The sequence below is a fragment of the Euprymna scolopes genome, chromosome 7 (genome assembly GCF_053919585.1).
Source record: "Euprymna scolopes isolate OS-2025 chromosome 7, ASM5391958v1, whole genome shotgun sequence".
NCBI lineage: Eukaryota > Metazoa > Mollusca > Cephalopoda > Sepiida > Sepiolidae > Euprymna > Euprymna scolopes.
Window position 1 is genome coordinate 157,172,788 of NC_136488.1, and position 23,203 is coordinate 157,195,990.

General features: G+C 34.8%; 1 protein-coding gene across 3 annotated transcripts in view; it reads right to left on the minus strand.

Moving 5' to 3' along the window:
- Window positions 1-18,632, minus strand: part of LOC145280097 (uncharacterized) — a 166,794-nt gene extending 148,162 nt beyond the window's left edge. The window contains exons 1-2 of one of the 3 annotated variants that reach the window (XM_080131824.1): window positions 18,330-18,632; window positions 10,965-11,070 (exon numbers count right to left, since the gene is read on the minus strand). In XM_080131824.1, the coding sequence (XP_079987950.1) occupies window positions 10,965-11,070; window positions 18,330-18,404 (181 nt within the window). In that variant the 5' untranslated portion in view covers window positions 18,405-18,632. The remainder of the gene's footprint in view (window positions 1-10,964; window positions 11,071-18,329) is intronic. The other 2 variants (XM_080131823.1, XM_080131822.1) reach the window with 2 other exon arrangements.
- Window positions 18,633-23,203: the final 4,571 nt, after the last annotated feature.

The following is a 23,203-nucleotide window of genomic DNA, read 5'->3' on the forward strand; positions in this document are numbered from 1 at the left end:
TTTAATGAAACCTTGGTCCTTGCTCCTTTAATTGAAAAAAAAATTAGGGCTTGAATTACATTTTTCGAGGAGTTATAAGCTTGGAAAGACAGGGGGTCGAATAATTCACGCCTCTCATTTTAAAATGTCTATTAAAAAGTAAATAATTAATTTATGTCGGGGAGTTTTATATATCACAAATTGAAGAGAAAAGGTCAATAAATAATATATTCAAATTTACAACAAACAAAAAAATCGCTTGTTTAGAAATTTACCTGTAAAGTCCGAAGTTTAAAACCTTTTTTTAAAAAAAAAAAACACATTGTTTTTTTTTTTGTTTTTTTTTTTAATAAAACCTTGGTCCTTGCTCCTTTAATTGAAAAAAAAATTAGGGCTTGAATTACATTTTTCGAGGAGTTATAAGCTTGGAAAGATGGGGTGGAATTATTCACTATTTTCACGAAATTTCTGACACTGCTAATGCTGCACCATTAAGAAGGTAATGTTTATACACAACAGCCTAGAAAGAAAACGTCCACTATGTAAAAACTGAAACTAAAAGAAATCTTTATTCTATATATAAATTATACAGATAATTGTTTGTAAGGAAAGTTTACTTTGCTGAAAAATATTTTTTGTATTGAACAACGAAATCGATCTTTACAACATTTTTACCTCCAACCATCAACTGACTGCCAATTAACAGTTTCATGTACATGGTGAATTACAGATTTTAAACATTCAAGAATTGACTATCAACCAATGCCTAGCAATCCATTGAATTATTTTTAAATTGTCAGACAGCTTGATTGCAAGTTGAAATATTATTATTTCTTCAGTCCACATGAAATCGTTGTCATAAACATCATTTTCAAAACTTGATTAACACATTCTAAGAACTCAGTGATCATTTTCTTTCACTTTGCCTATATGTTACCTATGAAAAGACGGAAATAGCTAATCTGAATCAAATATTGATGTATCAAATACATTGTTATTTAGGTTTAACTTGGGGAATTCAACCGACTGAATTTTTTATATTAGAGAATTAGATAATTATACAGGTTAATATTTGGTTTAGTAAAGCTATATAAAGACATGTCAATAATATAATCTTTAAAATCTTTACTTATATATAAAAGGCACTTTGTCTGTATATGTGTTTGTATGTGTGTGTGTGAGTCTGTTTCCTATGGACTCTGAAACATCTAGGATAATTATTTTTTAATTTCACATATATGTTCTTAGATTTTCTATCAGAATGCCTCTTATAAGTTTCAAAAATCAATAATCGAAAAAATCTGATTAAAGGAACAGTCTGATTTTGACTAAAGTTAACACCCTTACACAGCTTAACATCATAAGTGTATCTGAGAAGTTTTATCATGGCACAAGCAGAAGGGCCATGGCACATAAAATCAATAGTAGGCTTTTTGATAAGACAGAGACATGTTCCAAATGAATCTTTCAACCATGATACTTGACTTTTGGATTGTAAACTTTAATTTAAGTCATTATAGAAAAATAATTTTAGAAAATCCACAGTAAGTTTTTTACAGTGCAATGTAGACTACAATGTATCATGGACTAATTATGTATTGTACTACAATGTATTGTAGATAATGTCACTGTTGGGAGGTATGTGAATTTTCCTTTCGGTCCATCGTGATGGGTCCCAGATTAGATCAATTTCATTGAAAAATGAGTAATTTACTGATTTCAATAACAATAAATGTAATGGAAGTGTGGGACATTTGTTGAACATCATTCAATCCCAGGTAACGTTGGGTCTCTCTGCTAGTATAGTTATAATCCCCTACCTATATACATATATATAAGTATCTCAGCAAGTATAACGTATGAAAAGGTGTTGGAATGAAATGTCAAAAGTACAGTGTGGAACGATAAAATTATCTTCATAGAAAAGATGACATGATTCCATTTCTATTTGATGAAAACTGTTTTTTTTTTTGTTGCAGACCATCCACTGGCCAGTTGTGTACAAATCCCAAGAGTGTTAGGCGTCTTCTCAATGTTTGAAAGTGACACAATGTTCAACAAGCGAGATCAGAGATGCGCTACTGTACAATTCATGCTTTCTACTGATCCAAGTTATGGCAACAGGACCATTGCCAGCATCCTCAAAATGCAGCGCTCGATTGGCACAAATAACAGAGACATACCCAGGATGCTGAAAACAGTTTCCGGCCACGGTTATGGTCTTTGGTATGGTTTCAAGTGAGGGCCTCATCATGACACTTCATATCTTCAAAGTCGGCTTGAAAGTCAACACCAAAGTGTATCTGGATGTGCTGAAGAGTGTGGTGATTCCCTGATGCAATCACGTGGACGCTGGCAGACCCTAGGTGTGGCAGCAGGATTCGGCATCAGTCCACAAGTCCAAAGAAACCCATGCTTGGCTTCAGAAGGAGTGTTATGACTTTGTACCCTTCTCTTACATGCCCCCCTCCCTCTGCCCTCGACCTGAACCCACTGGACTGCTTCGTTTGGTCATATGTCGAGAACATCAACAACATGACCTCCCACAGCACCAAAGCCAGCCTGACTTTTGCTATCTGCGAGTATTCACCGAGCTCTGCTGGCACTTATAGAAAAGGCATGCTCCCAGTTCCAGACTCATATCGAGGTGGTGATTGAGGCGAAGGAGGCTACATTGAATAGATGTCAGCTCTACTACATAATCAAGTTATCTGAATTGATTTTTTCAATAAAAGTTTTAAAATAAAGCTGTAGTTTTGTTTTCTTTAGGGCGACAAATTTATCGTTTCACTCCATATAAAAATAAGATTTATAGATTGAGACCCAAATTAATCCAACGGAAGGCTTCCCATGTATTATTTATATTTTTTTTAATGGAAATCGCACCAGAAAAGGCATGGAGCCACTTGGTGTAAGGAGCTAAAAAAAAATTACTACTTCAAGGTTAAAAACTCGATGATAAGTGTTAGATGAATAGATTCTGACCCAGAAAACAGCAATTCTTTCCTCTTTGTCAGAAACATGGAATGTGAGGACTAAAGGACAAAATAAGGGAAGCGAGAGTTATGTGGTTGCCGAAGGTTTTTAAATAAAGAAGTCTATACTTGTTACCCCTTTTGTATCGACCCTCAAGCAATTGCTCATACCTAAATCATGAAGGGATAGCTAGCAATTATGTAAGAGATGCTAAAAGTGCATGCAGAATGAAATCGCATTCATTAATTCCTTCTCCATTCATGTAAAGTAAGCTATTACTAGACTACACGTCCATTAATAGAAACACAAGTTCTTTTTAAAGACATTCAAGATATTTTAGGTGTCGTTTATCATTAAAAGCAAAAGGGATCTTCATTAGTCCTTGAATACTATTTATAAACCAATGACATATTTAGACGTCATTTTTTATTCACCGGAATTTTCCCGTTATCAACGAAGGTATTGTATGAGAATAATAGTCTCGCGAGACAGCTTTCTGTTATTTTTAGCTATACCAGAAAAAAAAAAAAAAAAATGTACCAAACAATTCAATTCTCTTTGAAATACTTTCAGCAATAGATGCAGTCAATTACGCGTGGGTGGGATGGTCGCCATGTTATGTTTTTGAAATCGTCATATGTTATTTATAAAGTGAATGAATGTTTCTCTGTCGAAACTGCTCTTACGGCAGAGAGAGAGAGAGAGGAGGGGGGGTTCAATGAATCTTTTTCCTTAAGCGAAGAAAATCTTAAAATAATTCAATTGTCAGTTTATGAAATAGCTTCCATCAGACCTTGAAAACTAATTACTAAAGATAATTTAATAATCAACATTCAGGTCAATTATTGCCTGTCTGTGTTTATTGTTCTGACAAAAACTTCTTCTTTTTTTCTGTGGGTGGATTTTTCTATTGATATAAAAATAAAACAGAAGCAGATGTAAAATAAACAAAATTATATGTTCTATGGCATAAAAAAAAGTGCCACTCATGAAATCGTTAATAAAATTAACACTCCTTTTTTAAATGTAACCACATTTGGTATAAATAAACATCAATTTATGCCTGACTTGTCCACCAAGTTTTATTTATTAATGTCCAACAGTCTTTGTTTCATTCCCATTCAATGATAAGCAGACAATTAGACACATGCAAAATTGTCAATAATTTTGATACCCTAACCCTGACAATATATACGACACAATCATGTTGACACACTGGTTCTCACCTGATCATTGAAGTTAAGCAACGATGAGCTCAGCCAGTACCAGATGGATGACCATTTGGGAAGACTAGGCGCTGTATGTATTGCACTAAGTCTTATAAATTTCCAGGTTGGTATCTGGGAGATATGTCCCCGAATCAAGACTAAAATTTCCAGGTTGGTATCAGGGAGATATGTCTCCGAATCAAGACTAAAAGCAATGGGAAACTAACATCTTTACTTGTCTTCCTGAGATTACCATGACTCTACAATTTAGGGAACCCTGGTTGCCAATGTTGTTAGACAGCAGAACCACTAATGATGAATCCTGACACTGCCCTGATTTGGTTTGTGATAGCTCTTTTCAGTTCAGGAATAGTATAGGGCAGAAATTCTCAACCAGGGATAAATTTACCCTTGGAGGTAAAAAATTATATAGTCAGGGTTAAATAATTAAAGTATCTGATAATTTAAAAATAATTATTTTGGTGCTTCTGCATTTACCAACCCACAGTTTCCACAAAGTGGGCTCGGGCTTGCTTGGCAACTCATGGAAATAACCAGAAAAGGTTGTCAGAGCGTTCTTCAACTTTTAATGAATGCATTGTCTGTTTTTAGCTAATACGAATCTATGAAGGCTACTTTTTCATAAATTGGAAGAAATAAAAAATTAATTTTAATCACATAGGTTAGGGTTTAGGGTTTAGAGTTAGGGTTAGGGTTAGGGTTGGGTTAGGGTTAGGGTTGGATTAGATACATGTTTGTAATCTTATTTATTATATTTCCATGTTTTTGATGTTTATCATCATAATTTTCTTGTAGAGGTTTAACGTTTTGCAGCCCTCTTTTGGTTATTCCTGCCAGCGGTCGAGCACACCTGAGAAACTGTGTGAAAACCGTGGGTCGGTAAATGCAAAAGAACCATTATTTCTTTTCAGGTTGTGTCATACCTAAGAAACATAATCCAAACTAACTTCATAATTTTCTATTTAGAAAACGTTTGATTTTCTTTATTTTTGTGATACAAATGTATATAATACTGGTTTTATACAAAACCTAAAGAATTAAACAATAAAAAAGGTTCTCCTTGAGCTTCTTATTTTTCTGTCACTTTATGATGGTTACAGATTTTTTTGTATGGGAGATAGGAGATAAATGGAGAACTACATAAACCTGAGGCGTCAATGATGGAGGAAAGGTTCAGAATGGCTGGTTTAGGGATTGTTTGAACAGACATTACCTTTGAGATAACTGCAGATAAAACTTTGCAGATGGGAATAAGGTCTGGTAAGTATGAAGCCCATTCAGGATCACACCTCTTACTAATTAAACGATCATTAAAGTGCTCCCCCCTCCCATATCGTTAAACGGTGATGAAACTGTTGTACAGTTGGATATTTAAGTAAACAAAGGCTGAAGTCTATGCAGCAAATATAGTCATATTATAAAAAAGTATTATGAATTTTATTAACGATCTTATAGTTTGAGGTGTGTAGAGGGAGGTAACCCTGTACTAACTGAAGTATTAATAAATACTGAATAAAGACCTTATAACTATAATCTTGATTTAATATTTTCATTATTAACATGTTTTGAATTGTTGTGCTTATCTTGGTTGTTATTATCATCACAGCATTTAAGCTATTGTACTAAGAGTTTATAAATCCCAGAAAATCATGCTAAAGTATCATATAGATAGATTGAAGGTTTTTGAAGTCTTTAGATGAGGATTGCTAATTTTTTTGGATTATTTGGATTGTTCGGAAGATAGTTCTCATCTTGGTTGCTATTTTCACAACTTTTGACTGTTTTTAGGTGTATATTCACGATGGATGTTATTGGTAAACGTTGTTTGCTTTTGTTTTTCTAATGTGCCCGAGCCATTAGAATTTAACCATCCAAATAATACAAAAAAGATACCAATCCTTGTTTCAAAAATTCAAAAACATTTTATCAAACTTTTTTTTTTTTTTTTTTATCTTTCTTCCTTTGAAGATTGTAATGCCGGGTATGGGGCAGCCAAACCAGCTGCCAACATTGCCCCGCTTTTTTATTGAAACCAACCGAGAGCTCTTTTTAGTATCCTCGCTGTTCCCTTAAGTGCAATTGTCTGAATTATGGATGTGGATATATACAAGTAAGGGAACAGGCTCAACGCTTTTCCTGTTTAAATTCCAACAACTCAAGCACCTTAGAAAAAAAAAAAACAACCAACCAATAACATACATTTTGAAGATACACCTGAAGATGGTTGGAGGTTACATCGGGCGAAACGTTGTGAGAAGCACAATCATGATGAGAACAGTAGTCAGAACAATACAAAGAATGCAAAAACAAATAGATTAAATGTGTTGGTTAAGATATTCTACTGGAGTGGATTTTACCTTAAGTTTGTAAGTTCAATCCCTGGTGAAGAAACTTAGGAAAATAAGATGGAAATTGGATTAAATAACAGCTTAATTTTTAAATAACCTGAATAACAAAACGCGTCTGTAAACAGATGGAAGGTGCAATGATCCAAACAATGGAGACTAGAATAATAGACAGAAACAGATTAATAATGTAAATATTAACAATTCCTTGTCTCAAAAATATTGTCAAATACATGGTTATTTGATGCTTCTGCATTTACCAACTCGTGATTTCAACAAAGTTACTCGGGCGTGCACAGTAGATGACGGGAATAACTGGAAACAGTCATCCAACCTTTCCGTAACTGTTAAACCACTATGAGGAAATGATAATGGTAAACAGAAAAACATGGAAATACAATAATTACAAAAAAAAAAGATAACATTAACCTACAGTAAGTTTACTAATGAAGAAATATTCATTTTTTTTTTTTTTTGCTTGCACGAAAAAAATTTTTGGTTGGAAAAATGTTGCTTTATTTTGATGCTTTTTTTTAGTTTTGATCAAAATTTTTTGAATAAAACTTTTAAGGAAGAAAGTTTTTTGTGTAGTTTTTTTTTTGTCTGTGTGCATATAGAAACAGATAAAAAAAAATGGAACAAAAGTTGTAAAGAAAGCTTCTTTTTTTTTTTCAGAAACATTTTTTTGTTACTGATTGGTGATTGAGGGAGGAATATGTTACAGGTCAGGAAATATTTCCTTTCTCTCCAACAACGATCCATTAGTAACACTGTCTCCTTCCATTTTATTTTTTTGGGGGGGTTTTCTGAATAATTTACTGAATAATTTACTGAATAATTTACTGAATAATACACTGAATAATTTACTGAATAATATACTGAATAATATACTGAATAATATACTGAATAATAAAGAGCGGGATACTTAAACAAGACATTCCCGGTAACGAGTGTGTTTCCAAATAGACGTCATCTTGCCGACACTTTACATGGCGTCGCCGATATAGGAAACCTGCTACAACAACGTTGGAATATGGACGAACAAACACAGCAGATATTACTGCGATGGACCCTTGAGTTACAGCAAGAGAACATCGCCCTGCAAAGAGATGGAAGACAGTCTAGCAAGCTACTTACAAGGAGACCCAACAGACCTACCATAGAACCGAACTCAAGTGATGGTGACTGGGCGATATTCATTGACTCCTGGAATAGATACAAGGAGATGTGTGGGTCGACGGAGCCAACAGCGTTAAAAAACGAGCTGAGAGCGGCCTGTTCCCCAGAAGTAAACAGGCTGTTGTTCGACATTGTAGGAGTAGAAATACTGAACTCCGTCACGGAAGAACAGCTGTTATGACACATAAAGCTTGTAGCCATCAGAAGCCTACACAAAGAAGTGTACCGGCAAGAATTCCATTCCGTAAGGCAGAAGGAAGGGGAATCAGTTACGGACTTCGTGGCACGACTTCGATCAGTCGCAAAATTCTGCGACTTTTCAGTGACTTGTCCAAACAGGATAGGGTGTAGGGTGCGGTCGGAAAGTCAGGTACTCCAACAATATGGTAACAGGACAAATGATGGCAGGGCTGGCAAACCTGGAGCATCAAAGCAAGGTGCTGTCGGAGGCTGCGACGCTTATGACACTGGAAGAAAAATTGAACAGGCTTGTCAGCCTAGAGATCACGGACAAGTCTATCCCCTATCTCCACAGTAGTGTATACCCTACTACAACAAGCATACAGAGGTCGGGCTGCAGGCAGCAGCCTCGGGAGAACCAGATTGCATCAACTCCAAGAGACACTGAACTCTGTAAATGGTGTGGCAAGAGCTCACACCCTGACGGCTCAAAAGGACGAGGGGGCTGCCCAGCAGCAAAGATGACTTGTTGCAATTATGGCTTGACCGGACATTTTGAAAGAGTCTGCCAAAAACCGAAACAGAGATCCAGCAACAGATCTACAGCAGGAGTGGTCGGAGCAGAATCCAGAACTTTCACTACCCAAAGACACAAAAAGGGTTGTAACCGGATGATTTGCCAAGATGGGCACATAAAAAAGAGAGGTGAAGCCAACCTGAAAAAAAAACGAAAGGTCGTGCCGCACCTTATTTGGAACAAAAATAAGTTCTGAAGAGGTACTCCTGATCCAGCACCAACCCTGACAGTAGAGATAACTCCGATTCCAAAGACCCATGTGGAATTTGAGCGCATCTCCATAGGGCCAGCCGGCCTCCATACTCACCGCATTGATGCAATCGCAGACACTGGCTCTAGCAGACCAGAAATCAAAAAAATTCTTAAGTTTCCAGACAAATATCTAGTACCAACCAGTCACCGAATTCAGGGAATCACAGAAAACCTACTAAACATAAAAGGCGTGATATTTGCTAAAATCAGAGTAGGATCACGGGAAACGCGTCAGATTATATATGCATCAAAAAATACATCAGATTTCTGCCTGTCCGAGTCAGCCCTAACACACCTTGGTCTGGTACCAGAGAACCTATCAGACCCAACTTCCCAGCAGAATGTGGCAACTAGCAACGGCGGAAAGGCACCATGTGGGTGCCCACAAAGAACTAATGTCCCACCTAAGCCGGGCAATATCCCTTTTGCCCCTATGGAAGAAAACAAACCCTGATTGGAACAATGGATAAAGGAGCATTTTGAGTCCAGTGCATTTAATGTATGCCCACATCAACGGCTGCAGGCGATGAAAGGAAAACCCATGGACATCACATTCATCCTGGGGGTCAAACCCTCAGCAGTTCACACCCCAATCCCGGTACCACACCATTGGGAGAAAAGAGTTAAGGAAGACCTCAACCAAGACGTGGCATTGGGCACCATAGAACCTGTACCAGTGGGTACACCTACAAAATGGTGCTCCAGAATGGTGGTTGCACCAAAAAACGATGGGTCACCGAGGTGTATGGTAGACCTACAAAAGCTCAACGCCACTACCCTACGAGAAACCTATCATACACTGTCTCCTTTCAACCAGGCATCGCTGGTGCCCGCGAAAACTAGAAAAATTGTCTTGAATGCATGGAATGGCTATCATAGCCTAACCCTCTCCCCATCAGCAAGAGATGCAACTATCTTCATCACGGAATGGGGTAGATACCTTTATCTTCAGACACCACAAGGATTCCAAGCGTCAAGAGATGCATATACACGCAGGTTCGACAATATCACTGTAGATATGCCCAGGAAAACAAGATGTATAGACGACACGATACTATGGGACGACTCTATTGAAACATCATTTTGGCATACTATGGAGTATATAAATAACTGCAGTAAAAATGGTAACCCCAGAAACTTCACTTTGCAGAAAAAGAGGTGGAATTTGCCAGGTTCTTGATAACGGAAGACGGAATAAAACCCACTAAAAAATGACTGAAGCAATACAAAATTTTCCGACACCAAAGACTATAACTGGCATAAGATCCTGGTTTGGAATGGTAAACCAGGTAGCCTGCACTTTTTCTCAGGCCGAAGTAATAGCCCCGTTCCGGGAGCTGCTGAAGACAAAAAATCAAAAGTTCTACTGGGACAGCACACTCGATCGAATCTTCGAAGAGTTGAAAAGAAAGATCACAGAAGAGATTGAGAACGGTGTAAGAACCTTTGAAGTGAACAGATCAACTTGTTTTGGAACAGTCCAGGAGTTTTTGGCAAACGATTGGGAAGTGAGAGAGCCTGTTCCAACTCAGCCTAGAAGCGGAGGCTGAAAGACAAAAGAAGATACAGACACATAAGGCAGACTCCTGGGGAAACATGAGGCAACTGAAATAAAAATAAATATAAAAAATAAACGGTTGTATGTGTGGTCTCTTACAGACACTCATCAAGATTTCAGTATATTTCATTGTCTGTTGTAAACTGCCATACGTGTATATTTCATCTAAAACCCAACAGCTGTGATCAACACCAAACAAGACGCCAGCCTACATAAAGAAATGTATGAACTCTCCTCTTTTATATTCTATCTTCTAATACGAACTCTATTGAACACAATTATGACCTTCAACTGTTTTCAAGTGTATAACTCAAGAATCTTTTTGCCAAACTCTGAAATCTGCATAGAATTTCAAACAGAATCCTTTATTTAATTGACAGAAAAAAAATCAGAGTTTGAAAAGATATACCTAAAGTAGGTCGGAGGTTGCATCAGTCAAAACATTGTGGAAATACCACTCAAGATAAAAACAGTATTCTGAAGAATCCAAATGATACAAATTATCAATCATCTAAAAAACTCTAATGAACCGCCCCCTTAAGTAAACATTTCAGCAAATCTCCTCACTAACGTAATGTACTTGCAATAACCCTTATCCCTGAGTGGCTTCCGGGCCTTGATAAGTGGTGATCACTGTGTAAAAAAAAAAAAAAAAAAAAAAAAAAAAACTCAGAAACTACACGAGTTACCTTTTTCTAATTTGATGCTTTTTTCATTCAGCCTCTGCTTTTCTTCCTGGGATGATTTCATTTCCTCCAAAAGATCTTCATTTTCTTTCATGACACTAAGAGATGTCTTAGAATAAGAAAATAATAAAGATTATCTTTAAAAAATAATAAATTATTATGTATCAGTGATGGGATGATTAAAAAATGTTCTTGATTCCGATACAGTTAACAATTCTGATTCTCTATAACTCTAAATTTTTAGCTACAGAGTTGTTTTTATTATTATTAATTTTCAAAATACCATAAAAGCCCAAGTAATATGTGTATATATTTTCACAAATATAAAAATACACTTATGAAGGTGACCTGTAAATTTTAATTTTACTGGTAGTTTAAAATCAATAAAATTTCATCATTAATATGAGCCGACTAAGTTTTAAAGAAAACAAAAAAAAGATAATTAAAACAACTGTTTTAGCATCAGAAATAAAGCACAAATTTTTCTGATTTTCTTTTTTTACAAAGAAGTCACCACTTATCAAGGCTCAGAGGCCACTCAAGGATAAGGGTTAAAGAATGTACAGTAGTCAATGGGATAATATTACTAATCGTTAGTAGTATAAATTTGGTAAATTGGATTACTTAAGGGGAACAGCTCATCAAGAACTTGTTTAAATTGAACTTGAAGATAACCATATTGTAGTCAGTTGGAAAGTAGGAAAACGGAAGAGAATTCCACAGGTGTGCAGTTCTAAGAAAGAAGCTTTGTTCATGGAATCTACGTTTAGGTTTAAGCACAGATAAAGAGTGGAGGAAATTATTGATAGTGTTTTCAGCTAGACAAGTGTTTCTCGTGAATATTTGGCAAAGGGTGACCATAGATTGGAGCTCAGACGAGCACTTATCATGAAAATAATGATAAAGCAGAGACAGGCTCACAACATCTCTTTTGTGAGAAAGAGGTTGCAGGGAATAGAAAAGGGCATCCCCTACTAGGCTACGAAGTCTGTTTTGAATTCTGCCAAGGCAGGATAAGGTCTTACAAGCAGCTCCTGCCCAGATGTGATAACATTACTCCATCCTTGGATGTACCTGGCTCTTATATGGGTAGAGAATTGCATCAGCAGTGAGATATCTACCGGATCGATAGAAGGATCCCACTATATTCCAGCAACCTTGGCAATGGATTTGATGTATGTGTCCGACTGTAGATCAGGAGTAAAGGTCAACCTCAGAAGCTTGTCAAAACATAGAGTCTCCCCAAGTCGAGAGTCAATTATTTCAATTGATGCTAGATGGGAATCAGAGCGTTGATGATGTAAAGACAGAAGCTTGGTTTTAGATGCATTAAAAGTAACCAGCCATCTCTTTCCTCATTGTATCGCATGCTCAAGATCAGAAGAGAGAGAATCACAGAGAAGTTGGTCATTTACAGCTTTTGATGTGCTGCCATAGATGGTAGTGTCGTCAACATAAATGTCTATGCATTTCCGATACCGCAAAACGTTCTCATTTTTCAGATTCTCAATTCTGATTAATCGTCCCAACACTAATCAGTAATAAGTCCGTGATATTATGTCAATAATTCTTTAAGTCTTTGTTTTAAAAAAATATATATTTTTAAGGATTTCCATCATTTAATAGATATTTTCTAATTTTAACTTTATGTTGATATACGACGAGAAGTATGAGAAGTATGAGGGTTCTTCTTCGTTATTGTAGCGAAATCCCGACAGCCAAAAAAATGAGCTCTCATTAAAAAACAATAACTACTTACTGTTTTTATCAATTTCAACAGTAATGTTATCTAATTGTCATATTGCGATTAATTAAATATTACTGCATTATTTATTTTTTTTATTTTTATTTTTTTACAAAGGAATCACCACTTATCAAAGTCTAGAGGCCACTCGAGGATAAGGGTTAAAGAGTGTACATTCGTCAAAAGGACAATATCATAGTAATCGTTGGAAGTGTGAATTTGGTAAATTGGATTACTTAAGGGGAACAGCTCATCATCATTACATAAAACATGTATTTTGTACAAATAGATGATTGCGTGACATCCACCATTAATTGCAACAAGACAGACCGAGTTACTTCCCCTGACTTGATGCTATTAATTTATATACACACTTGAAGTTTTTTCAGAAAACTATTTTCATTAATTAATTTTCTATCTTTTTCTATTTTTTTGTAATTTTTTGATATTTTCATTACTGTGACATGACAATTCAGTAGATACCATTGGTTTCACTTGAAATTCGATATTTCAATTTTCGAATTTTGCTACAATTAGGAAGAACCAAAGATTGAATAGTTTTCACAACGATTAATCTAAACAAATAAATATTTTTTTTTTTCACCTATCACTCGGGTTTATTTTACAATCAACAGAGATTCGAAAAAGTGGTCAAAAATTCAAATGCATAATAAATAAATATTATCAAAGGCAAGATAAGTTACTCTTCTACCTATCTGGAAAAGGTTTTAGTGATTTTAATCACTTTAAAACATTTATTTGGTTCGAAAAATAAATAGTGTCAAATGTCACACAAGAACAAGAAAAATGGATACGAATTGGCACCTAAATATTTAAAGTCTTGAAAATGAGTTAAAAATTTAAAAATTATACAAAATACTGTTAGAAATCGACCCAATGTATGTTACCATAACATATATTGGGTGGGTTTCTAACAATATTTTGTATCATTTTCATTTTTAAGTCATTTTCAAGACGTCAAATATTTAAATGTCAATTCGCGGTCATTTTTCTTGTTCTCACGTAACACTCGACACTATATGTTTTTCAAATTGATTCAATGTTTTAAAGTGAGTAAAACCACTAAAAACTTTTCCAGATAGGTAGAAGAGTAATTTATGCCTTTAATATTTATTTGTTATATATTTGAATTCTTACCACTTTTTTCGAATCTCTGTGAATTATAAAATAAACCCTATGACTCTCATATTATCATCAAAACGGGTTTTTGTTATGTAAATCATTAATAGAAAATATGGTGCTTATGCACTTACGTTAACATGCTATTGTTTTAGTATGTTCAAGTTAAATTGAAGTTTCACACTCTTTTTTTATCAAATTGTTAGGAATACAGAATAATGATTAATGATCTTCGAAATCACATCCTTACATCATTTGTAGACATTTATGCTAATGACACTACCATCTATGATAGCACATCTAAGACCGAAAATGATCAAGTTCTCTCTGATTCTCTCGCCTCTGATCTTGAGTATGTGGTACAATAGGGACAGAGGTGGCTGGTTACTTTTAATGCATTTAAAACCCAGCTTCTATCAACGCTCTGATCCCCGTTTGGCATCAATTGAATTGAATGGCTCTTGTCTTGGGGAGGCCTCATGTTTTGACAAGCTTCTGGGCTTGACCTATACTCCTGATCTGAAATGGAACACATACATCAAATCTGTTGCAAAAGCCGTTGGAAAAATGGTGGGATCCTTCTATCGATCCAGTAGATATCTCACTGCTGATGCAATTCTCTATCTATATAAGAGCCAAGTACATCCAAGGATGGAGTACTGTTGCCACATCTGGGCAGTAGCTGCTAGAAAGGACTTATCCTGCCTTGATAAAGTTCAAAATAGACTTCGTAGCCTCGTAGGAGATGTCCTTTTCTCTTCCCTGCAACCTCATAGGGGATGTTCTTTTCTTTTCCCTGCAACCTTTTTCTCACAGAAGAGATGTTGCAAGTTTTTCTCTGCTTTATTGTTATTCTTATGGCAATTGCTCAACTAAGCCCCAATCTATGGTCACCCCTCGCTGAACTTTCACAAGAAACACTCGTCTAGCTGAAGACACTATCAATAATTTCCCCAACTCTTTATCTGTGCCTAAACCTAAACGTAGATTCCATGAGCAAAGCTCCTTTCTTAGAACTGCACGCCTGTAGAATTGTCTTGCATTTTCCTGCTTTCCAGCTGACTATAATATGGTTATCTTCAAGTCCAATTTAAACAAGTTCTTGATGAGCCGTTCCCCTTAAGTAATCCAATTTACCAAATTTATGCTACTAACAATTACTATATTGTCCCATTGACTACTGTAAACTCTTTAACCCTTACTGAGTGGCTTCTGGGCCTTGATAAGTGGTGATGCCTATGTAAAAAAAAAAAAAAAAAAAACTAATACCCCACTCTAAATTCTACATTATGTTTTTCTTTTCTTTCCGCTAAGTTTTCCTGGGTGCTCAGCACACGTACAATTACAATCTCATTTTTGGTGTTTACTCAGATTTGGCACTTATGGCGGCAATAAAAGTAAAGAAAATACAGAAAACTTGATATGATGCACGTACCAGTCACAGAACGAAAATGAAATATTCCAAAGATCACGTAATTTGATCAAGTAGATTTTTTATGATTCAAGAAAATCAAATTTCACTTCGCGCTCATAAGCGGGAGGGGGATACCCGTAATGATAAAATCAAGGGTAGACAACCGACTTCCAGTTCAATTTTTTTTTTTTTTTTTAGATAATGTCAGAAAGACAACCGAAAACGGGTAAAATCCATTAAAAACGGCCGGTGGTTTTATGAGAAAATAAAGCTGTGTACGCATTATAAATGTTTCTTTTCTGTGTCTTACGTTATACATTAGTACATTAGGGGTCATTTCGAGTTAAAAGTTTATTTACTGCACTCATCTGGACTAGAGAAAATCATGATTTAAATGTGTGTGTCTCGTCTAAATAACTAACGATAATTCTCTGATATGGCCGACCAGACGGGTGATCAAAAAGTCAGATCGAGCGTATCGGAAAACGAAATGAGATCAAATTGACAATTGGCCTTTTTTTTTTTTTTGGCTTGAACTTTGCGCTTTTCAGATTAATTTGTTACGTTTTATTTTCTTGGTGGATAATTTTTTTGGGGGCCGTGATTTTTTTTTTTTTTTTTTTTTTGCCCGCTTTTTTTTGGGGGGGGGGTCTTGAATAAAAAAAATAACTCGACTGTTTTTTATTCAAACGTAAATAAAATTCAATTTCGATTTGGCTCATTTCGTTAGTCTCATTTCGTTTTCCGGTACGCGGTACGCTCGATCTGACTTTTTGATCACCCGTCTGGTCGGCCATATCAGAGAATTATCGTTAGTTATTTAGACGAGACATACACATTTAAATCATGATTTTCTCTAGTCCAGATGAGTGCAGTAAACTTTTAACTCGAAATGACCCCTAATGTACTAATGTATAACGTAAGACACAGAAAAGAAACATTTATAATGCGTACATAGCTTTATTTTCTCATAGAACCACCGACCGCTTTCAATGGATTTTACCCCGAAACGTACGATTTAAAACTAAACCATAATTGATGCTTCTACAGAATTGGGACGAGATTTTGTAGTCGATAAATGGAGTTTTCAGATTAAAAAAAAAATGCTTTCAACTGATTTTTTGTCAATTCTAATACGTTACAACGGTAGCTTCCAAATTATGCAGTCGAAATTACCTGAATATTACTGAATTATTAAACAAAACCACTTTAATCGTGTTAGCAGGTGGAAAATTGCCGCCATCTTGTTGAAATCAAAACGGAAAATTACCTCCCGTTTGAACTCTCCTGTGAATTACGATCGTTTTCAATAAATTCTATTTTTTATTTTCTTTAATAAATAATTTTCTACTTCATCGATTTTCGTAATTGTTGGATATAATCAATGATTATATTCAAAAATCATATTTAAAATATGAGGAATACGTAGATACCATTGTTTTCATGTGAAATTCAGTATTCGTCCCAATAGTGTAGAAGCGCCCCATAATTTATTAACATAACCTGTTTTTTTTTTTTTGTTTTTTTTTTGTTTTTTTCAGAACATAAAATTTACAAATAATGAAAACATTATTTTAGAAGGATCATTTTATGTAAATTAATATAAATTAAAAACAAAATTTGAATATTTAAATGGCTTTGGCCTTCGGTAAAAAAAAAAAAAAAAAAAAAAAAAAAACAGCAAATTTGTTTTGTTTTTCTTTTTAACAACTTGATCAATTTTTGTGATTTTTGGAATAAACTTCATTCTGTGACGAGTAAAGTACACGATAAAAGTTTTTCTTCATTTTTGTTTATCTCCAAATCTGAATTTTACCCATTTGTGTGTGTGTGTGGGGGGGGGGGGCTGGAAGTGTTCATTTACCATTTATATTGCAGTTTCTGAGGTAAAATAAGTTAAATTTATTCGATTTTTAACTTTTAAACGTTGATTCCAGCCAGAAAGTACGTTCTTTCTGCCAATTTAAAAGCTTCAAAAATCACTTTCGAATTCAGATGACAATGAAAAGATTACTAATCTCGCCATTATTGTCCATTTATAACGAAATATTTCTTAAACTCATTTTTTTTATCCATATTTACAAAATAGACTCATTCCCCAGTATCAAGGAATTGTTGAAATTATTGTATACATAGATTCGAAAAAGTTGTCAAAAAACAAATATATAACAAATAAATCTTATCAAAGGCAAGATAAGTTACTTTTCTACTTAACTGGATATGTTTTTAGTGTTTTTATTGATTGTAACATGTTTATTCAGCTCGAAAAACATAGTGTTTACCGATGTATTGGAAAATTGCAAATGGCGCCCGAATCTCTCTTTGACACGGTAAGTTTGGGAAAAGGAGTTATAAATAAAAAACTAGACAAAATACGGTTAAAAACTCGCTTAATATATGTTACCGTGACATAGGCTGACACATATTCAGTGGCTTTTTAACAGTATTTTGTATATTTTTTTATTTTTAACTCCTTTTCCCAAACTTACCGTGTTAAAGAGAGAGAGAGTCAGGAGTCGCCATTTTAAATTTTCCAATACATCGGTAAACACTGTTTTTCGAACTGAATAAACATGTTACATTAAATAAAACCACTAAAAAAGTATCCAGTTAGGTAGAAAATTAATTTATCTTGCCTTTGATAAGATTTATTTGTTATATATTTGTTTTTTGACAACTTTTTCGAATCTATGTGTACAGACCTAAAACCTAAAATTTCTCTTGAATAATTACATTGATTCAGATTAGTTATGCAAGACGAATACTCTTGCCATCTAGAAAATATGGCGAGAAAAGTAAAAAAAAAAAAATCAAATTAATAAAATAATTTTCATTTTTCTTTTCAAATATTTCACAGTATGACTTAATATGTTTTTATAAAAATCGTCATTTCTGTTTGTATTGGTTTTTTTAAATTTAGAAACAAGGAAAAATCTAAAACTGAGCAATTGAACCTGTTGTCAACCTTTTTGCTAACGATTGAACTTTAATTACATCATTTTTGTATTAATTTTATAAATGTTACAATACGTAAGCCAAAAATTCGTTATCATATTCAAACAGAATATACCTGTTGCCAATGATCAAACTTTTGAAAGAAATCTTCCAAAATTGAATCCTGAAGAGTTTGTGTATGTGAGGCCATTGTTGTCACGTGATTTGACGATTATGACAAAAATTAGAATTAGGCACGGCCAAGACGGAAGGAGGGAAGTAAGTATTTTTGGTCAATGTCAAGTTTCTTTCCAACTCCTCAAAAAACTTTAAAATGACTTCTTTTAAAGGTTTTCGGTGTTGTTGAAACGAATGTCACATTTAAATTTGGGACAGATAAGTAGTTTTCATGATATGAAGAAATTACTTTTTCAAAAAGTGGGAGATCTTAATTTAACGTAAAATAAGCACCCACTTTTTGGCCACCTAATAATTTCTTCATATCAAAACAAATTTAACTGTGATATTCGTTTTCAGCACCCCCGAAAACCGGCGCTGTTTTTTTTTTTTTTTTTTTTGTGTGTTTGTTTTTATTAAGAGATTCGTTCATAAGTTAGGGCGCTAAAACAACAAAAAAAAAAAAGCAACGTGCCGACATTAACCATTAAAGCAGAATCGTTTAATATTTCACAAAAATTCTGTTTACATTAGGGGGCGGTGGAGGGGCGGGTGGTGTTGTGGCGTAAGTAATTTCTTCATATCATGAAAACTACTATAAATAGAATTTTTGTGAAATATTAAACTGCAGAAGCACTTGTTGACAGCTATACAAGGTCTATAATGAAAAAAAGAACGAAAAACAAAAGTATGTTTTTGTGAAAGCATAATTAGTGTCCTAAAGTACGAGATGAAAAAATGAACGAATCTCTTAGTTAAAAAAAAACAGCGCTGAGGGAAAAGAAGAAGGAAGAATAAGAGACAGAAGGGGAAAAGGTGGAAATAAAATTTCCACATCTTTTTTTTTTCTTCTTTGTTTGGCTTACTCGTTCTTCTTCTTTCCTTTTCACTTCTTTTATAGTATTTTTTGTGTCAGATTTTTTAGATGCGATTCGAACGAATGCTAAAATGCGAATGGCTTTAATGGCTTCCCTTTTTCTCTTTCTACAAGTCACAATGATGATTGTAGAACACGTCCAGCAGGCGAGACTGCTTGGGATTGATGTGAACTGTCACCTCGCTGACATACGCCCAGTACCGTCTGAGTCTGCTGCAATCGAAAAACGCGTGTTCCGATGTGTACTCGGCTGGGATCTTGCAACAGGGACATTCTGATGACCTCACTAGCCCGATACTTTTCAGTATGGTGTTGAGGGGCAACGCATTTCAGCCCAGCGCCAGGTCAAGGAAAACTCAGAGTTGTTGAGATGACTCGAACCTGGCACCCAGCTCTACCAGGAGCATATCTTCTCCTTCAACAACCCCAGACGTTCAATGAGTGGGTCATCGGCAATTCTCCTCACTAGTTCCTTATATAGTTCCTTTCAAGTCAGCCTTGAAAGGTCGCTGGACCTTGAGAGGTTCCTTAGTGCATCCCTACACTCTCAAAAACTGCGTGTCACTCCACGATTTTCAATGCGCTTCAACCTTGTGGTCAAGGATGAGGTCAGGAAAAGCGGCCTCAACCATGGAGTTCTACGCAAACTCTTCTGTCAAGGTTTTATTCAGGAAGGCCAGCCTCTCGGCATCTCGATGACACTTCAAGAAGGGCATTCGCAAACCACCCTCACACGGACGTTGAACACAGACCTGCCTGCGAACCCAAGGTTTCCTTTCGTCCCAAAGGAGTGAGGACAACTTGCTCTGATGGGATTTTAGATAGTTCTCAGGCAGGGGAAGTACAGCCAGTTGGTAAAGGATGAGTGGAAAGACGTAGGTAGCACAAGCCTCCGTCCTGCCCTTCAAGGATAGTTTCCTTTGAACTCACAAGTCGACTGTGGCTTCGACCTTTGATTTTACCTCTGACCAATTCTTTACCAGCTGGGGATACTACATTTTGATCTTGCCTCGAAGACCAAGAAAAAAAAAAAAAAAAAGGCAGCCTTATCTCTATTTATTTAAAAAGAAAACACAACTTTGTTATATACGACTTGTGGACTTGCATTCACCTTCAAAAGATCTAGCTAATTTGTATATTCTTTTAAACATTCATTTTAATTCCCTATTAGTTTTTTTGGTTTTCTTATGGGATGATCATCTTTAGTTAACTATTATGTGTAATTGTATTCATGCAGATATTCTACATGATTTATACTTGCGTAATATTTGCGTAAAAAAGTTACCTTAAACAGAAACCTCTTTCTATGTAAATTTATGTATGCATATATATATTTGTTTAAACATTTTTGCCTACCAAACTTGTTAATTTTTGGTTTACAAACATGAAACTTAATATATAGGGTATTCAACCCCATGCAAAACTTTATATTTAGGTTTTAGCCGGGAGGGGGGGGGTCAGTGCAAAAATGTGAGAATTAAATAAATGGAATTTGTCAGGTGTAGGTCGAACGACGGCATTATGAAAATGCATGCATAACGTAAGAGGTATTGATTCACGTTTTAATTTTTTAGCCTTGCAGCAAACAGGTCTTCATAGCTCAAGCAGTAACATGAAAGGAAAAAGTAAATCGTAAGCTAAACGTTTTGGTTTCAATTCTCGGTGGTGGTGCAGGAGTTTTTTTTTTTAAATCATTACTTCGGTCCAATATAATCTATATATCTATAAAAGTGAAAATGTGTGTGTGTGTACATTTCTGTGCCAAATAACTTGAGATTTGAAATAAATGGTATTAAGATTTGGGAAAATCTTAAATCGGGTTTCATCCAAAAATTTGGCTGTCAAGGGGTCAAAGTTCAACGATTTGACCTTTGAAAACTCTACCAAACTCCTCTGCCAATTTTGAGTCGAAACACTTGAAATTTTAAATGTAGGTTACTTGGACATGGAGCAACCTTTTTAAGTTGAGCTAAAAAAAAAAAAAAAAAAAAAAAAAATTTGAAAGTCAGAGGTTACATCAACCGAAACGTTGTGCAGTTAAGACTCCAAATGAGAACAATTGATCGAAATAATACAATCATACGTCATCTCAAAATTCAGAAATATAATATCCTGAGGGACATTTGTATCTTAGCAAGCACTCAGAGGGGATCTAACAATGCAGCTGAAATGATATTTGGATCTGGCAAGATAGTTTACATATATACTAGCATACTGTCCGATGTTGCTGGGTCATAAAATATGCATAAATATATTTTAATTTATGCAGATTTCATATTTATATATTACTAGCATTTCAGCCCAGCGTTGCCCTGGTGTTTGGAGGTGTAAAAAAAAAAAAAAAAAAAAAAAAAAAAAAAAAAAAAAAAAAAAAGGGTGGTCAATTTTTTTAACTTCAACTCCTATTATGACGCCTTAACATTTATTGTTTAGGGCTCAAATCAAGTTAGATCCATGTCCAAGGAACCTATATCTAAAATTTCAAGTGTTTAGACCCAAAATTGTTGGAGGAGTTTGGTAGAGTTCTCAAAGGTTAAACCGTTGAGCTTTGACCCTTTAACGGCCAAATGTCTGGCCGAAAAACGGTCAGATTTTCCCAAATCTCAGTACCCTGTATATCAAATTGGAGTCTGTAGACTTAAAGTTGACAGAGTTATTGCATAGGGAAATGTACACAGACACACGTTTACTTTTCTAGATTATAGAGCCATTACTTTATTGATTGTTATTGTACCCAATCTTTGGTAGATTTCAAAAGTTAAAAAAACTGGGTGCCATCAGCTAGAATCAAAGCCAAAACATTTAGCATGCCAGTCTTAGTTCTTATCCATCTGTCGATAGTTCAGACAGCAAGAAAAATTTGACTTTAAACAAATGTATATTTCGGCATGTGTAGAAGTAACGTTCAATCACCTTACACTTGCCAAGCTCCAAGTGTTTTTCAATTGATTCCTTAGCTATTTTTACTGGTAAAAAAAATAAAATGTTATTTACACTTGTTAGTCTGAAGTGAGGTGTAGGTTTGCACGTTGATGCAAATTTTAAATGGAAGCTTAATCACCTTTTAACATATTTCGTAAGGTTAATTTGAAAATTTTAGAAAAATCAAATCTATAGAAAAGTGAAAATGTGTATGAACAATTCTCAATCTATATACTTATATTTTTCATCTACACACTTGAAATTAGATAATATAGGGTTTTCAGAAATGCAAAAACTTTAATCCATTTTCATAAAAAAACTGCTAAGCAGTCAAAAGTGATAAATTGGTATTGGTAAGTTATTTATATCTTCAGATATTTATTCATGGTGTTTGATTTGTTTTGTAGAATAAAATTGTTTTTCGTTTTGCAGAACATGATTGAGTTTTACAAAGGGAAAGAAAAGACGTTTGCTGCATTTTTTAGTCAGGAAGCCAGTATCTTCAGACAGCCTGATCTGGTAGCACCAAAATGTAAATAATAGCCTTAAAACACTGAAGAAAAATTTTAAGTGTGCGTGCACATGTGAGAGGAGGGATTAAGCATTTTTTTTTTTAAAGATATTTTTAAGAAAGTGAGAATCTTTGAGAAATAAAATCTTTCTCTGAAAAGGTTTTGCCGAGTCTGAATACCACTCCAAAAGTTTAATTATAAAATTGAAAGCATACAAAGGACAGTTCAGAATCCAATTTCAAATTTAATTTAACGTTCCATAATGAAAAATTAACTTGTTCCTCAATTTGTGGGTTATAAGTTCAATTTTGACAGTAAGGTTTTAACTATCATGGGCTATGACCCACCCCCCTTAGACTTATTGAAAGGTATTAAACTTTATGGGGAGATATATTCCACTTGATATCTTAACTCTGGGCCATCCAAGCATCTTTGCTTGAATCTTGTAATTTTACCAAGAATTTCTTCGTAAGTTTTTTTTTTTTTTTTTACTTTTAAACTCACTACTATATATATTTGGTA